The 17,355-nt window shown below is 44.5% G+C and overlaps 2 protein-coding genes across 6 annotated transcripts in view; both read left to right on the forward strand.

The window, feature by feature from the left end:
• Nucleotides 1–1,577: 1,577 nt before the first annotated feature.
• Nucleotides 1,578–5,456, forward strand: MRPL18 (mitochondrial ribosomal protein L18). 2 transcript variants are annotated; one of them, XM_048844099.2, is made up of 4 exons: nucleotides 1,578–1,752; nucleotides 3,124–3,307; nucleotides 4,568–4,802; nucleotides 5,133–5,456. In XM_048844099.2, the coding sequence occupies exons 1-4, from the start codon at nucleotides 1,686–1,688 to the stop codon at nucleotides 5,175–5,177; spliced, it is 531 nt and encodes a 176-aa protein (XP_048700056.1). In that variant the 5' UTR covers nucleotides 1,578–1,685; the 3' UTR covers nucleotides 5,178–5,456. The 2 variants fall into 2 exon arrangements, with proteins under 2 accessions (XP_048700056.1, XP_048700055.1); XM_048844098.2 differs by having other exon boundaries at nucleotides 1,580–1,752; nucleotides 5,153–5,456.
• A 2,100-nt stretch (nucleotides 5,457–7,556) lies between these two features.
• Nucleotides 7,557–17,355, forward strand: part of PNLDC1 (PARN like ribonuclease domain containing exonuclease 1) — a 28,712-nt gene continuing 18,913 nt past the window's right edge. For 3 of the 4 annotated variants that reach the window (XM_048844096.2, XM_075126845.1, XM_048844097.2), the window contains exons 1-8: nucleotides 7,557–7,682; nucleotides 10,616–10,673; nucleotides 10,802–10,875; nucleotides 13,243–13,276; nucleotides 13,429–13,552; nucleotides 15,310–15,398; nucleotides 15,685–15,785; nucleotides 16,384–16,463. In XM_048844096.2, coding sequence (XP_048700053.1) covers nucleotides 7,607–7,682; nucleotides 10,616–10,673; nucleotides 10,802–10,875; nucleotides 13,243–13,276; nucleotides 13,429–13,552; nucleotides 15,310–15,398; nucleotides 15,685–15,785; nucleotides 16,384–16,463 — 636 coding nt within the window. In that variant the 5' untranslated portion in view covers nucleotides 7,557–7,606. Of the gene's footprint in view, nucleotides 7,683–10,615; nucleotides 10,674–10,801; nucleotides 10,876–13,242; nucleotides 13,277–13,428; nucleotides 13,553–15,309; nucleotides 15,399–15,684; nucleotides 15,786–16,383; nucleotides 16,464–17,355 lie in introns of those variants that run through there. The other variant, XM_075126844.1, reaches the window with a different exon arrangement.

Genomic DNA, 17,355 nt, shown 5'->3' on the forward strand with positions numbered 1-17,355 from the left:
GGTTAGGTTGGATATTAGGAAAAACTTTTTTACTAGGAGGGTGGTGAAACACTGGAATGCGTTACCTAGGGAGGTGGTGGAATCTCCTTCCTTTGAAGTTTTTAAGGTCAGGCTTGACAAAGCCCTGGCTGGGATGATTTAGTTGGGGATTGGTCCTGCTTTGAGCAGGGGGTTGGACTAGATGACCTCCTGAGGTCCCTTCCAACCCTGATATTCTATAATTCTATGGTTCCTTACTGGAGAAATGGCAGGGATTCAGGAAATTTCACTTACTCGCCTTTTCCTAGAGCAATGGTCAACAACTGGTTGATCTCTGGCGGAAAAGCAGGGCTGTGGCTAAGGCAGGCTTCCTGCCAGCCCTGGCCCCACGCTGCTCCCAGAAGTGGCCAGTGTGGCCAGGGGGGTCTCCCTCCATACACTGCTCCTGCCTAAAAGCACCGTCCCCGCAGCTCCCATTGGCCAGGAACAGGGAGCTGTGGCCAATGGGAGCTGCTGGGGTGGTGCTTGCAAAGAGGGGCAGCATGCAGAGCCAGGTCCCTTCCAGGAGCTATGTGGTGCCAGGGTAGGTGGGGAGCCTACCTTAGTAGCAGCCTAGCTGTGCCACGGACCAGGAGCTGCTTGATGTCAGTGCTTCCTGGCAGGAGGCCGCACCCCCAGCCCTGAGCCCCCTCCCAGAGCCAGCACCCCATACTCCTTCCTGCACCCCAGTCTTGTCATGGAACCAGCACCCCAAGCCCGCTCCTGCAGCCCAACACATTGTCCCAGCCTGGAGCCCCCTCCTGCACCCAAACTCCCTCCCAGAGCTTGCTCCCTTCACCCCCTCCTACACCCTAACCCCTTGCCTCAGGCTCAGCCCAGAGCCCACTCCCACACTGCAAACCTTTAAGCCCAGAGCCCACAGTCCCTCCTGAACCCTTGCCCCAACCTGGTGAAAGTGAGGGTGGGGAAGAACAAGTAACAGAGTGGGGGGCAGTCTCGGAGGGAGTGGGATGCGGTCTCAGGGTGGATCCTGGGTTGCCCTCAAATTCAAAACGGGATCTTCGGCGTAAAAAGGTCTGAGACCACTGATCCTATTGGGATTTACAAAAAGAACAGGAGTACTTGTGGCACCTTAGAGACTAACCAATTTATTTGAGCTTAAGCTTTCTGTAGCTCACGAAAGCTTATGCTCAAATAAATTGGTTAGTCTCTAAGGTGCCACAAGTCCTCCTGTTCTTTTTGCAAATACAGACTAACATGGCTGCTACTCTGAAACCTATGGGGATTTAGTTTATCTCTGGCCCAGGTAATAAAGGTGTGATCCAGAGCTATACTAGGCAGGGCTTTGTCCTTTACCATCTGCCTCCACGAACCTGAGCGGAGAGAATGCAAAGGCTATAGCCGATCCCATGGCGGGAACGCTGTGCCGAGCAGGGGGGTTATTGGTTGCACAGCAAGGCGCCTGCCTCGTAGGCCCCGGACCTGCTGTGCGCGGGAGCAGCCTGCGCCTCGCCGGAACTGACTGTCCCCTCTGTTAGCTCCGCCCCGCTGCGCGAGGGAGGCCGCCGTGGCGGCGCCTGGCCTGTGAGGGCGGAAGTTAGTTGTCTACTTCCGGAGTAGCCGAGCCGGTCGCTTCAGCAAAGATGGCGCGTCCTCGGCGGCCGTGAGCGCGGGGGACGTTTCACCGCGACTCCTGCCTGGTCGCGATGGCGCTGAGGACCCGGGGCCTGGTGTTGAGGGCCGCGGCCGGGAGACTCCAGGGAGCCGGAAAAGGTGATTTTTCCGCCGCTCCTCGCGATTGCCCTCATCCGCCCCTGGTTCCCCCGCGGTCCTCCGACCCGTGTCTTCACCCTGCCCGCGGGGGGCTGGCCATAGGCAGGCAGCGAAATAAAGTGTCGTTCGCACTCAACGCGCTAGTCCCGGTAACCCGCGCTGGGCCGCCAGACGGGCGGGAGGCCTCCCGGGGCGCCCCCTAGAGAGTGGGCGCGAGGCTTTTGTTCTTGGGACTGAGCCTCTTGCACTGCTCGTACCCCATGCTTAGTGAGCCTCCCAGCACGTTGGCAGGGAGGCTTTCACGGAAACGGGTGCTTTAGGAAGGGCAAGTTGGTGGCAAGTTTTCCTCTGGGCCAGGGCGAGCCCAGTGCTCCAGGAAGGTATTGGGGGTACTCGGTTGCTATAGATGTTGCCTTTGGTACCTAGGCATTTAGGGGAATGCAAGAATCACCATGCACAAACTAATTGTTCATCTAGTTACTGGTTGTGTTTCTGATGCTCTCCAGAACTAAGTGCCTCAGAAGAAGACGCAAGACACCCTGTAACTGGTCATAATAGTATAATTTGCCTACATGGCGAAGCTTTTCCTAGATTCTTACTGTGGTATCTGAATGCCAAGGTCTTTCCCATATGTGGTTACTGAAGATGCCCCTGGCATATTTTTAGAAGAAGGAGTGTTAACACTGATAGTATTGACCTACCTAAATGCCTCTTGTATCCTTATTTGAATATTTGAACTTTTGGTTCCTGCCCAACATTGTTACACAGCTGTGCACTGTTAAACAGCTACTTCACCCCAGAGCGGCTTGAATATGAATGGATAATGGAGTGATCTGTGGACATAAACCTTACTGGACCCTTCAAAATGGAAGGCACTATTCATTATAAACAGTGATCAGTTTCTATTAGAAGTTTTTCTGCATCATGAAATTATCCAGAATTGAGCATTTGCAGTCTGCACATACAGCTGTCCAGCTATAAGTCAGTATTGCAAATCAGGCTTCAGCTATGTTGGCAGAGATGTATAGGATGTCTTTATTCAGTTAGGCAGTTTCCTGTGCAATTACTTATTTTCATTAAGAATAACTTTGTAATCCTGAGAGAATCTTTCTGTCATTTATGCATTTGGGTTACAAGCATAGGCACAGAAAAATTGTCAACTCACCTTTGCAGACCATAAGTGGAAATGTGGTATGCCTTCTGCATTCAACTTACAACTCCGCACACATTTGGTGGAAAACTGTTCAATTCCACTAAGATTTTTACCCAAAATCTTCAGATCACTAGTTCTACATTTCAGGCTTTGTAGACTCAATCCATGTATTCTGTGTATATTCTAGTTCGTTCATTCTTTTCCTGATTTCCCCCAAGGGCTTCGTTTCATATCTGCTGTAGCCAGCTTCAGAACCACTGAGGGTGAAGTAGACACGAAGGAAAATGAAGTGGTTGCCCCAGATTTCACCAACCGAAATCCTCGTAACTTGGAGCTGCTGGCACTAGCAAGAAAGGAACGGGGCTGGGAAACAACATGGCCCAAGAGAGAGTATTGGCATAGGTGAGTCAGAAATCTGTTAACAATAGTGCAAGCTTAACAAAATACGTCTAGAATGTAACCTTTAAGTTGTAACTCCCTCACTACAATATTTTTGTTTAGATTCAACTGAAGATTTCACTCCATTCAGAAAACAAGATACACCTTAAAGTGTGCTGAGCATCTGCCATCTGAAAATCGGGGCCCTTAAAGATGTTCAAGTTGGGCAACCAAAATCACTAATCACTCTTGAGACTACAGGCCACAGTGTTTTAGTGTACCAATAAACAGAAATAATAGCAAGTTAAAATTTTCTGCTGTTGATTCCAAATTAAATAAAAGAGTTGTAAATGAGCTTTTAATTCCAGGGAAATATCTTGTTTTCTGAATAGCCTGAAATCTTCAGTTGAATATAAATAAACATATTGTTGTGTGGGAATTATTGCTTTAAGGTTCCACTTATAAAAGTCAGTGGACAAAAAATACTTACAAATTAACTATTAATGAAAATAACAGTGAAAACAAAAAGAGAACTTGCAAACTTTTGAACAAGCAATAACTTTTGCAGCCTTAAAACATGTTTCAGAAGTTTTACTCAGGGTTCTAGTTACCTCTTCAGTGTCTTTTGCTTCTGTACTCTGGTATATCCAAAAAAAACCAAAACGTTCAGAATCCTGGCACCCGATACCTCCTCTAATAGTGTCACTTAAATCAAAATATTTAGATAACAATTACTTTTAAAAATCCATGAGTCAGCATTAAGGTTATTGCAGTGCTTTTCTTTCTACTTTATAAGTGAGCAACATAAAATTTATGATGTCCTTAACTATTTTCCTTGTTTTTAAAATTTAGAAATGATTCCATAGTCACATATATTGTAACTTATCAACTTTTACTTTTTTCCTAAAAGTTTTGCTTTCAGAGTTGTAAACAAATAATCGTAGAAATGTAGGGCTGGCCTCAAGAGGTTATCAAGTCCAGTCCCCTGTGCAGAGGCAGCACCAAGTAAACCTGAATTATCCCCGACAGGTGTTTGTCTAAACTGTTCTTAAAAACTGCCAATGATGGGAATTCCACAACCTCCTTTGGAAGCCTATTCTAGAGTTTAGCTATCCTTATAGTGTAAAAGCTTTTTCTCCTATCTAACATGCATCTCCCTTGCTGCATAATACTGAAGCTGTCTTTCTTTCAGTGTGACACAATCTAAAATAACAATCACAGAATAATGAATCATTTCACTATTTAGCTTTCATGTTCCATGATATTTATTTTTCCCTCATCCAGACTACGGCTTGAGCGGACACAGCACTATGTGGAGGCCTATGTTGAGCATTGCAGTGGGAATGTCGTTGTGTCAGCCTCCACCCGTGAGTGGGCCATAAAGAGACATCTGTACAGTCCCAAGGGAGTGGCGGCATGTGAAAATATTGGGCGTGTGGTGGCACAACGCTGTCTGGAAGCAGGAATCAACTTTGTGACCTTTAAAGCTGTTATCCCATGGGAATATCACTGTGACTCGGTAAGCGTCCATCTCCTTGCACTGGATTTCTTTACACAAATTTTACTGCTCTTGAATGCTAAAGTGATCTTTGGGTGGCTCAAAGAATGTACCTTAACCAAGAAAGACTACACAATCCCCTCTTCTTTCAGCTCAGAGCCATGTGGACATCCTACCAGAGCACCTTATCTCTGACAAGCAACACCTTCTGCTATTGCAGTTCAGGGGGCCTCCATGGCTTTGCATCTTAAAACTAATTTATAGGACCCCTATTATTCCAGTATAGCAGATTTAATTGGAGGTGGGATGATGGGGGGAATGAAAACTACTTTAAACCTTCATATTTTACAGCTGTTTCCCTTTAAAACCAGATCCAGCAATTCCAAAAAGCTGTGACAGATGGTGGTGTTGTCGTGGGTGAGCCTCGAAGAATCTATCAGTAAGATGAAGACTGTGGGCGAAATTTCTTATAACGGACTGTCAAACAACTGCTCTCATACAGGAGTGGGCAAAGAAGCAATTCAGGCCCAGAGCTGGGACAGTGTGGAACATAGCAATTTATTATACTAAATAAGTGATGCTGATTTTTTCTTTTTGTTGACTTCAACTCTAATTTGTTCAAAGATTTTATGGCCAGAAAAAAATCATTATGATGATCTAATCAGGCCACAATTTCACCCAGTAACTACTCCTTCAAGCCCATATCTTGCGGTTGAGCTAGATCAAGTCTAGATTTGTAGACATCTAGTCTTGATATAAACTTCAACTAATGGAGAATTTACCACATCTGTTGGTATATTTTTCAGTGGTTAATTACAATCACTTTGTATAAATAAAATTTAAAAAAAAAAAGTTGCACTTTATTTCTAATCTGAAGTTATGTAATTTCCAGCTGTTGGATGCCTTTAATCTAGCTGACATAGACCACTACTATTTGGAATCTTCTCCCCATGCAGGTACCTATGAGAACTGACTTGACATATAAGCAAAATATATTGCACTTCCCCAAATCAGTTCCAATTCAACATGCTTTTTGATGTGTGGACACTAGAAGTAGAAAACATGTAATGATTTCCCCAGTGCTATATACAGAAGTAATACCATTTCCCTATTTTATAGTACCTTGCTTATGCATCCAAGAATCACATTAGTCCTGTTAGCCACAGCATCCTACTGGGAGCTCATGTTCACTTGGTTATCTGTCATGATCCCTGAATCTTTTCTACAGTCACTGGATCACAGTCCACCATGCTGCAGGTATGACCTGCATTTTTCTTTTTCCAAGATATGACCTTGCATTTGGCTTCATTAAAACACATGTTCAAATGAGCCCAGTTTACCAAGTGACCCAAGTAGCTCTGTGTAACTGACCATTTACTACTTGATGCAGAAAACAGGTGAGCTGCAAACTTTAGTAGCACTAATTTTATATTTTTCAAATCATTAATAGATAATAGAATAGTACTGGCCCAAGAAAAGGTCCTGGTCAGATGCCACTATAATGTAGCCCCCTTTGGGCGATCATTCCTCACCTTTAGAAATTTATCAAGTGGCAGTTTTAAAATCCATGGAATACTGACTTTTTAAAATTGTTCACTATTAAATTAAACCCCTTACAGAAATGGAAATATAGCAGTTACCTTTAAAAAACAATCTTAGAAGCATTCATAGTATATGGTGACCTATGCTATCAACCTTTAATTCTTTACTGATTATTTTCTATATTAGTCTTTCCATGATTTTGCCTGGGATCGATGGCAGACTCACGGGCCTATAGCTACCTGGGTTGTCCCATTTACCTTTTTAAAATATTAGCATAACCTTAACTTTCTTCCAGTCCTCTGGAAAAATTAAATGAGGTCAGTGAAAGTGACCAATTGCAAGGCTTCTTTAAAACTGGTTGTAGAAGAGAGAAAGCTGTGGATGTTGTTTGCATTTACAACATTAGGACAAATTTATCTTCAATTTCCTGCATAGTGCATAATTTATTCTTTTCAAATTTGTATCAATGGGGTTAGTTCCCAAAGGTAGAAGCTTTATGTGTGTCCTGTCCTACTGTCTTCCAGCAGCTGCTATGGCACTGGTTAAAACTGGTGGCCTGTTTTCCACAGAAAGTTAATTTTGTATGTTTCTGTTTTAAAGAAAATCCTTCAAAAGGGGGCAGACAGAATCTCTGCAGCAGCCGTATAATGTACCAGCAGCTGTAAAATAATTTGGTGCCCTCTAGTGGGAGACGTTGCTGTTGTAATCCTGACTTTTTCGAATCCTGGCTGTTGTCGGGGAACTCCTCTTCGCTCATCGATTATTATTATATGCCAAATGAGCCACAGCATCAAACAGTTTAAATGCTGGAACAGAAGAGAGCGTTGCACAACCATGCAGCTTATAACACGGTTACTTAGGTTCCTGGTTAAATTCCAGCTCCCAGTCCCTCTAGCTTTAGGAGCAAATCAGTACCTCTCCTGTTATAAGAACACGAGTTCTTGTGGCACCTTAGAGACTAACCAATTTATTTGAGCATAAGCTTTCGTGAGCTACAGCTCACTTCATCGGATGCTCACGAAATCTTATGGTCAAATAAATTGGTTAGTCTCTAGGGTGCCACAAGTCCTCCTGTTCCTTTTGCGAATACAGGGCTGCTACTCTGAAACCTGTCATTATGGAGGGAAAGAAGGGAGAGGATGGTGCTGACGTTCCTAACCGAGCGCTGATTCGCTGCTGTTCTTGTCAATCAAGCGGGCGTGCCCGTGAGGCGCCAGTTGCGGCCCGGGAACTCCCCCCGAGCGCCGGTTTGTCTGCTCCGTCCTCGCGCGGGAGCGGCGGGGATGGAGCTGGGGACCGGGCAGTTCGCGCAGAGCCTGCCCCACCTGCGGGCGCTGGTCTTGGGCTGCGACTTCCTGGGTGAGGGGCCCCGCCTGGAGCAGGGCGGCGGGCCGGACCCTCCCCCCCCGGCCGGCCGTTTACCGCGGCCCGGGAGCCGCCCGCTGCCTGCTCCCCCTGCGGGCGGGGGGACGTGGGACCTCTCACACCTGCTAGCTGCCGCCGGGCTCGCTGCCCGGAGCGAAAGTGGCTGTTCACACTGGGCCGCGGGAGCGAGCGCTCCTGGCGGCGTGACTCGGGCAGCCCGGTCCGAGCCGAGAGCCAGGGCCGTGACTGGAGCGCCAGAGGCATCCCCTCCCCTGGTGACTTGCCTCTGGCCCATGGCGCCAAACCGTGCGGGATGCGCCCCTGCTGAGCTCCGCTGCCAGATCGGGTCCTGACTAATGGATTGGCCTTTCCTGGTGCTTGGCCCGCAGTTGATAAATACTGTCTCTGACCCGCCCCCCACTCGATTTTTTCCCGAGCCCTCTTCCATTCAGGGGTGTTGTGTGTTGGAACAATTTGTATAGTGGGTGCTGAGAGCCACTGGACCATTGATGGAAACCACTTCAGGCCAGGGGATGCAGCAGCACCCCTGGTTCCAGCACCTATGCTTCTACTGCCAAATGTGACAAGGGAAACTGGATTTTTTCCGTTTCCATTGCATACTGCAGAAAGAGGCATAGGCACAAAGTTGGGTCTCTTTGTGCAGTAGGTATCAAGGAAAAAAAATTGGGTGCTGATGAGGATGTGTGGTTCCCTTCTGAAAGCCTATAGAAAAACCTCTGAGACACCTCTAGAAAGGTACAGAAGCGCTGTCAAAGAGGAAGCTGAAAAGTACTAAAGCAAAACTGCCTCTACTGCCCCTTTATTCATCTAATCTTTTTTTTTGTGTGTGTGTGTGTGCACATTTTGTATTGAAAGATAGGTAGAGCCAGTTATAATCATGTAGGGAAAGGATTGCACCATGGTAACAAATAAGAAACATTTTTATAAGACTTGAGAATTCTTTTCCCCTTCCATCCCAATTCCAGTGATCTCTGCTATCTCACTTTGCCTCTTCATCATGAATGATTACAACAAAGGATTGGAAAAGGAGTTCAGTCTTAAGCCTTGTCTGCAGTATAAAAGATTTACCAGTGTAGCTATGTATCTGAGTTCTTTTGCTGGCATAGCTTATTTTGTTCAGAGAACTGGTAGAGCAGAGTGTCTCAAGCTTTGCTGCCATAGCTATGTCAGGAATGTGAAAAAAATCGCACACAGTGAAATAACTATTGCGGCATGACGTCATTTGGCGAGGTGATTTAATGCCTTTAACAGTACAAGGAGTTCTTTTGCTTGCATAAACTGCATCTCTGCTGCAAGGATTTGCCAGTATAGCTATACTTTATAGTGTAGACTAGCCACCCTAGGTGTTTCTTCCAGTTTTCTATTTAAGATTTTAATAATCACTAGTGTGTATATAATCGTATCACAGTTAGTGTGCACCTGGAAAAGAATGTGAACCAGTCACTCCTTGATCTCCACAAGCTGGCAACTGACAAGAATGACCCTCATTTGTGTGACTTCATTGAAACAGTAGGAAAAAATGTCGTTTTGTTTTCTCCCACTCTCTCCACCATTGTCCTCGAAATGTTCCCCTTTTCCCTGATCTATAAATGAAGCACAAGTTACTTTCCATTCAGTAACTGTTAAACAGGAGGTAAGGTTGGGAGAAGAATACATATATAACTTAAAAGTAAAAATATACACCCTTACAAGGATGTTGTAGTTATCTTTTTTTTAAAGTTCAGAGTTAATCTTAAGCTTCAGATTATTGGAAAGTATGGTACAGCTACAGCTGAGGCATCCAAACAACTTGTACTCTGTGCTGATGCCTGGGGTGAATGGAGAGCCGAGGGCCAGGTCTACACTACAAAATTTTGCAGGCAGAGGTATGTTGGTCAGAGAGAGGGGTGATGAGTTCCGGTTTCTGGCTGACGTATCTGAGCTAGCAGAAGCCTCTAGTGTAGACGCAGTTATACCAGCAAAACTGCGTTTGTGTTAGATATTTACGTTGCTGGCGGGGGCTGGTATAAGCTCATCATTCTGCCAGTATAAGCTATGTTACATTAGGGGTGTATTGCCAGTATAGTGTACTTCTATAGCTATATCAACAAAGCGCTCCTGGTGTAGGCTTAGCCTAGGAGAGCACCTTATCCATCCACATAACATTTTCACCTCAATTGTAGCTATGAACACTAGAATGCATTACTATTAATTGTCCATTTCCTGTCCCTGGTCTTTGCCTCTGCTGTGCCGCCTCAGATAGACAATGTGATTGCAGTCTTTCCTGTCAGTGATTGTCACTAGTGAGGAATAGTATAGAAAATCATCTAACTAAACTATATCTCACTAGTATGTGAAAGTAGTTTCATATTAGGAGTGTGTACTTCTAATTTATGTAGAAATAAGATTGTTCTATTAATATTGAAAAGACAGAAAAATGTACAATATGTATGTACTGGTATTTTAGACTGCTCCCAGAAATAAAGCTTCAATTTTGGCTGAGAAAGGTAGTGAACCCCACGTGGAGAATAAGCCCAGCTCGTGTTTGCATTGCTGGTCTTGGTGAGCTTGTGTTGGCCACATGGTGCTGATTAAACATACTGTACTTTTTTTTCCTTTTGGCCCTAACATGCTATGCTGTCTAATGCAACTATGTGTTTTAATGCTACATTCAGGGATGAGTAAACCTCAAATGAATGTCCAAATTGTGAAGCACACTTTTTGTTTTGAAGGAGTAATGCCCTACCCAACTGCTGACTGGCTGAATAATTAATGGGTTAAAGGGAAAAGTTAGGGGGGATTTAATTTTCTTAGTACCATGTTGGGAGCTTAGATCACTCCTTTGTCCATTTGTCGTTAGTACAAAAGGCTACAGAAAGGCAGATTCACATTTTGGAATCTTTTTTTTGTGTGTTCTGTCTCTACAGGGTTCGATATGGAATTCACAGGTTTACATTCAGTCTTTCCACAAGGCAAGCAGCCCAGGTAAAGATGTCACATTCAAAATGTCATATGATCTAGTGAGTTAAAATAATGGTAGAAGTTGCGATGAAAAAGTAAAACAGTACATCATGGGAGTATTTCTCCCCCCCCCACCTCTGATTGTTTAATAGTCTCTTCGATTCACCTGCTGAGTGGTATCTGAAGGCCAGACGGAGTGTTCAGAAGTTCACGGTCAATCAGCTCGGTGAGATCTTTTTTCATTGTTGTCAGAAAAGATAAAATCCCACTTCTTGCAAAGTATTTACTAGCATTTCACAAACTAGTTGAATTTGGCTAACACATAGCATCTAGTCTACTAGAGGATTGTGGGACTTTCTGAGAGGGATAAAGGTTTGCAATTCTGTTTTTGCTTGTCTGCTGTGTTTGCACTGGTTGTCCGCCATGCTAGATCCCTTTTTATTAAGGAATAATGTTATCAGCATCATAGGTGCCGACTTCCCCTCTTTCCCGTGGGCTCAACCCCCTGCAAGTCTGCCCTTGGCCCTGCCCCCACTCCACCTCTTCCATTAGGCCCCACCTCTTTCCCACTCCCATTCCAACTCCTTCCCCAAAGTCCCCGCCCCATTCCTGCCTCTTCCTTGCCTCCTCCCCTGAGTGCGCCACGTTCCCACTCCTCCCCCGCCACCCCCCCCATCCGAAAGCATGCTAACACTGCCAAACAGCTTATTGGTGGTGGCCGGGTGGGAAACACTCAAAGGTAGGCGGAGGAGCGGGGACGTGGCGCACTCAGGGGGGAGGGAAGAGGGGAGCTTGGCTGCCGGTGGGTGCAGAGCACCCATTAATTTTTCCCTGTAGGTGCTCCAGCCCCAGAGCACCCCGCGGAGTCGGCACCTATGATCAACATACATACATCTTAAGTAGTTTAAAGTCAGGTTGGCTATGCAAGAATTTTCAGTCTACTTTATATTGCTGCAAATTTATTTTAAAAAACACGTAAGGTATCTGTCATCTTTAAAGAAAAATGTAATGGAAGTCAGTCATTCTAGGTTCTGTTCCAGACTCTGTCATTGACTTGCAATGTGACTGTAAGCAAGAAATATAACCTTTCTGTGCCTTAATAGTCTCCCGTGTAAAATGGGAGTAATCCTAGCTCACTGGGGTTTTGTGAGGTTAATGTTAATAAATAACTCAGATTCTCAAATGGAAGGTGCTAGAGAAAATAATATTTTCTAAGGTTAGACAATGAAATATGCTGCTTTATAAAACTTCATTTTGTCCTCTGGCATTTTAGGTTACTATTGTAGGGGCTTCTCTTGAGGACTGAGGTACTGGCTTTAAGCACAGTTTGATTTGGGGGAGACAGAAACGAGGACGTATCAACTTTTTGACAATGTCTCTAAATAAAGGCCAGCTAGATTATGATCTCTGCATCTGTTTCCTGGGCTGCAGAGTGTTTTGAACCAATGTAGGGATGCTAAGGAGATATTTGAACCTTCCCTGCTGAAGCTCCTTCTGGCTGAAAAGGTAGAGTGGTGTTCTGGAAGGAGCTTCATTTTTGTCCTCATCCATTTAAACATCCGTATGCTTTGACCCAGGTATGTCTGTACCTGAAGCAATTTAAAGGTGACCTGCAATGGGGAAAATGTACTTGTGCCTTATTTCTTTTATGACACACAGAAATCTTAAGGTTTGTTTTCTTGCTCTCTTTTTAATGTTTTTCTGCTTACTTTTTACATTAGAAATTCAGGACTTGTCTAGATTGCCTGTGCCTAAAGACACTCTGACTCAAAAACTAGTGAAATTCTGACACTACAAGAGACTGAACGCTGAGAAAATTAGAAGTACTAAGATATTTAGTTAGATGGTGTAATTTTTTTTTGGTTAACACCTATTTAACTTCAATGACTAATATTTTGAATTAAAAATGTCTTTACTATAGATTCAGCCACCTTTTCTAGTCACACTGTGAGCTGTTAGTATGCCTCCTCTAAGGCATCTTCGTCAATACCAAGGGAAAACAAGAATTTATATTTCTAATGTTTAAAAACAATAGAGTTAGGATGCTTCATTTTTAGGGTGTTGGAAGGGGAGTATGTTTCATAATGAAATTAATTAAAGTTCCAAACTCCATCTTTAAAAATGGTTTGCAGGTCACCTTTAAAGTCTTAGATTATCAGAGTATTTATTGTGGTCTGAGGAGATCAGTTAGTGTTGGGGGACTTCGTTACAACACTACATGTAGAGTAGAAAGGCCTGTAAAGCTACAGCATGATTGTAGCTCAATAATTTTCCTCTTCTCTTCCTTTGCTTAGTCCCTTTTCAGTAAGGGCTGCTTCTTACTGAAGATTAACTTGTCTTCCCATTGAGCCCTAAAATCTTATTTCTGTTTAACTATCTGGGGACCCATGTTCATGCCACCCCTTTGTAACCTGGCAGTGATCTGGAGGTTAGTAAAATTCTAGTGCAGCAGCTTTAGTGTATGACTAAAATGGCATAGCAAGGAGAACTCCTGCATCCGCTATTTAATTTTCACAACATCAGTATTCAGGAGACCGAGGAGTAACACCCAGCTCTCAGTACTAAGACTTCAGTTTGTGTTTGTTTCTTTCAGGGTTGTCTATATTTTCAAATGAAAAATCAAACAAGTAAGTAAAAAAAAAGTATTCTTTCTAAATAAGTTCATAGCTGTCTCTTACAATAGAGATAATGCAGTTGAGATTCCATGCTGGAGGTTCTCAGGCTCCTCTGCAATGGTTCCTTGTGATCCTGTTTTAGGCATCTTTATTTTTCGTTGTAGGTATGTTGCACGCTGCTATAACTTCTTCCTCTTCCCCACAACATTTGGAGTCATGGACTCTGAATTCTCTTTCCAGGCGTCTAGCATTCAGTTCCTGACACATTACGGTTTTGACTATAATAAGGTATGTTCTCTGTTGTAAGTGACTAGAGCAGAGGAGGCTTATGTAGTTGTGGGGAAGTATTAAGGAAAAATATCCCAAAAACTCTGCATTTCTTGTGTAAGCAGCAGCTCGCTACTTTTTCAGTACAATGGCTGCTTTGAACACTTGGGTTGGGTTTGTTCTGTTGTGTGTCAGTAGCAATACAGGGCTTTGGACACTGAGCTGTTCCATGACCAGGGGGCAATAACCACATCTTTGCCAATGGTTACTAAATTGAACCCCTAACTAACCCTGTGGACCCTGTACTGCTGCTTCACATTGTTGCAGTTGGTCACTGGGCACCTCCTTACTGCCCTGTGACACCAACCTTAGCTGCCACTGGCCACAGGGCATCTCCATGTACTTCCCATCTCCTCATCAGCAGAGAGGTAAATGCCTGTCTTTACTGGTATCCCGGCACAGCCAGCCTTTGAATAAATAAAGCACATGGCAGGTCAAATGCGTCCCTTCCTCCCTAGTCTCCATAGGCACCGACTCCATGGATGCTCCAGGGCTGGAGCACCCATGGGGAAAAATTAGTGGGTGCTCTGCACTCACCGGCAGCCAAGTTCAACTCCCTACTCCCCGCCCCACCTCACCTCCGCCTTCTCCCCTGAGTGCACCATGTCCCTGTTTCTCCGGCTACCTCCCAGTGCTTGCCGCTGCAAAATAGCTGTTTCGCTGCATAACAAGCTCCAGGAGGGAGGGGGAGGAATGGGAACGTGGCACGCTCAGGGGAAGAGGTGGGGCAGGGCGGGGATTTGGGGAATGGATTGGAATAGGGGCAGGGAGGGGGCGAAGTTGGAGCGTGGACTATGGGGAAGGGGTTGGAATGGGGGCAGGGCAGGAGGGGGCGGAGCAGGGCAGGAAGGGGCAGAGGGGGGTCGAGCACCCACCGGTGCCAGCAGAAGTCGACGCCTATGCTACTCTCCCATTTCTCACCGAGTCTGCAAACCACGCTATCCAGGTGGGGTCTGCATGATGGGTGAATATCTCCAGGCCTCATACACTGAAGTAGAGTTTTTGTGTCTTAAGTGTCATTTCATTGGCTATTAGATGTGGTCCAGCATACTCAGTTGCACAGAAGACGTAAGACCCTGTGTAGGAGTGGGAAGCTTGGGTACGCAGATAAGAAAATGGGTACTGAATTTATTATCATCTGATAATCTCAAAGAAACTTGAACTCTTAGCTAAATATAACTTTACCTGTCTATGATGTTCCACCATCTCCAAGGTGGAAGGTAGTGCCATAAGTATACAGCAGCGCTATCCAACAGTTCGTGGCAGGGAGTGAAGAAAATAGTACCCAGTTGAAATGGCTGGAGAATTTAATTAAATTGAATGTAATTAAAGAGCTGGAATTTGTCCTGAAAACCTAGATTAGAATCCTGACACTGAGTACTTTTTCTGTCGGCTCTTAAATAATCACAAATGGTCAGGACTTCAATTTTATCTTTCATGCACAGTCTTTCATAATTCAGTATTTCCCTCTCTGTACCTGTGAACCCTTTGGAATCCTAAAATAAAACCTTTCCCTTCCTTTGCATATGCATACAAGTTGGATTACTGGTGAACTTTGGACTTTTTAAAAAAATTTTGGAAGCATTTTGAGAAAGGAATGGGGGAAGGCCATCGTATTAGAAATGACAGATTTCACAAATAAATACTTCATACTATTTTTCTAATTTAACACCAGAAAATCCTATGATAAATAAACCCTTTTCCCCCCCCCCGTTCAGTTTCTGAAAGATGGAATCCCATATATGAATCAGGTTCAGGAGAAGAAACTTCAGCAAGGGCTCTTAGCTGGAAACTGGAAAGTTCGCAGGTAAAGCTCTTCCAAAGCCATTGCTCCTCCAGTGACTTCTGTTAGTATTTCACCTTCACTTTTCACTCAGTTTACATTTTGTAGGACTACTGAAACTGAGATAATGTCTCATTGCCATTTCTGTTCCCTTGGGGAATATATAGAGTCCGGTGAAAGGTCACAGGATGGTGCTGTCAGTTGCTCCACAGAATGACTACAGCAGGAGGGAAGGGGGCCACCTCTTTAAAGTGGAGTCTTGCTTGGCACTGCTTTTGCAGCTTTCTCACTTTTTTTCTTTTCATTTCAGCACTTTGGACAAGGATAACGTGAAAAAGGTGATTGATGATGTGACATGCTGGGTGCCATCAGCAGAAGAGGGAGACTCTATGGTTCTACATAATATTAGTGGTATGAAATAGGATTCCTTCCTCATTTGTGATTTCTCAGTGGCTGCAGTACCTTTTCTGAATATATGGGGATTGCTGCTTGTTCAGCCCACTTACATAGCTGCCTATCTTGTAACACTCTTTCTTTTTCACTTTTAAAAAAAACATACCCAGCCCACCATTGCTGCTGCCAGGCCTTCTGGTTCCTGTCGTGTTTTCATCTCTCTGCTCTGTTTCTCCTCTTTTGTCATTATGATGAGCTCCATTGTGGAAGGGCTTTTTTTCTGGAGGTAGGTTGGTATCAGTGGCTGTTTCTGGAACTGAGGTGGATTTTCCAGGGCTGGGAGTAGTAAGTCTGACAGCTTTCCTCGTTGTAAGGTTTTCTGGCTCGATTTTGTGCCCTTTGCATGGAAATGTTCTAAGATATATATTCAAAGGTATTTTTAAAATAATTTGAAATAGGGATGACTCAGATCATCAGCCCTCTTTTCTGGATTGTTGTATGCCCTAAATATTTAATTTTTATCTTGGTTTCCACACTGATATTTTATTCTTCCATTGAAAAACATTCTTGTTCTACCAAGCAAACTCCTCCCCTTTCTCTCGGTTTCTGGTCTCAGGTTTTCAGCTATTTGAGGTACAGCTGATTCTGAGACAGGCAATTCCAGATGTTTGGACAGAGCCTTTTGGAGATCAGAAGGTAAGTTGGAAATGAAGCCCTTTGGAGGGTAGGACTTCTGTTTTAGGTATGTGTGCACCTGTCCTTCCTGCTGGGATTCTGAAATCTTGGTTGTGCTTTAATGGAAAGGTTCCTGGAGGAGGAGGGAGCTTGCAAAGGAACCATGCTAAGGGGCTGAACCAGGTTCCCTTTTCTGGGATCCCATGGGTTGGGAAGCTTTGGCCTCTGTTTCTCCCACAATCCCAAAGCCTCCTCTTCCAGAAGGGTCACTCTTCGGCAAAGTCTGAAATGACTCTCAGAATTTCCAGGCTTCTCAAACCCAGTGCCTCATGTATCCACAAAAGCGAATATTTGGTCTTCAGTAGTTGCTTTTTCATTGTTAAACTGTCCCTTGTATTAGCTTTGGAGACTTTCACCCATTCTGTTGCTGGTTTGTTATAACAGTAATGTTACACAGCCTCTCGCATCTAGGTCATCAGCTTGAATCTGGCACGCTCTTTACTGAATAAAAATGAGGGCTATTGGATGGCATATTCAGGAAACAAGTGGTCTCAGTCAAATGCCAGGGAGAAGCTTAAAAATACCACAAAAATCAATATTGCAGCTAGCACCCTTATTCTCAAACAGAGGCTATAGATGGGACAAATTTCCTGAGCTTCCATTTCACATCTAAGTGTGGGCCCTCAGAGTCAGCGTTGATGCACTTTGGTGTGGCGAAACCTGAATTGGTGCTGTCCCTGCAATACGTGTTTTATGGATAGAGGGCGTCTTGTTTCAGCGTTGTCAATCGAATACATATTACTAGCGCTAAGAGCACTTAAATTCCATAGCCACCCACTCGCATCCTGAAAAACGCAACCTGTTTTATGGCCACCATCTTTCTAGCCAAGGAGGCCTGGAAGTAACTCCCTTC

Source organism: Caretta caretta, chromosome 3 (genome assembly GCF_965140235.1).
Source record: "Caretta caretta isolate rCarCar2 chromosome 3, rCarCar1.hap1, whole genome shotgun sequence".
In the NCBI taxonomy this organism is placed as follows: domain Eukaryota; kingdom Metazoa; phylum Chordata; order Testudines; family Cheloniidae; genus Caretta; species Caretta caretta.

Excerpts from the sequence above, each read along its gene's own strand:
- MRPL18 (XM_048844098.2), top strand. The coding sequence starts at position 1,686 with ATGGCGCTGAGGACCCGGGGCCTGGTGTTGAGGGCCGCGGCCGGGAGA. Across the intron at positions 3,308-4,567 it reads AAGAGAGAGTATTGGCATAG|ACTACGGCTTGAGCGGACAC; the intron begins GTGAGTCAGAAA and ends TCCCTCATCCAG. Across the intron at positions 4,803-5,152 it reads GGGAATATCACTGTGACTCG|ATCCAGCAATTCCAAAAAGC; the intron begins GTAAGCGTCCAT and ends CTTTAAAACCAG.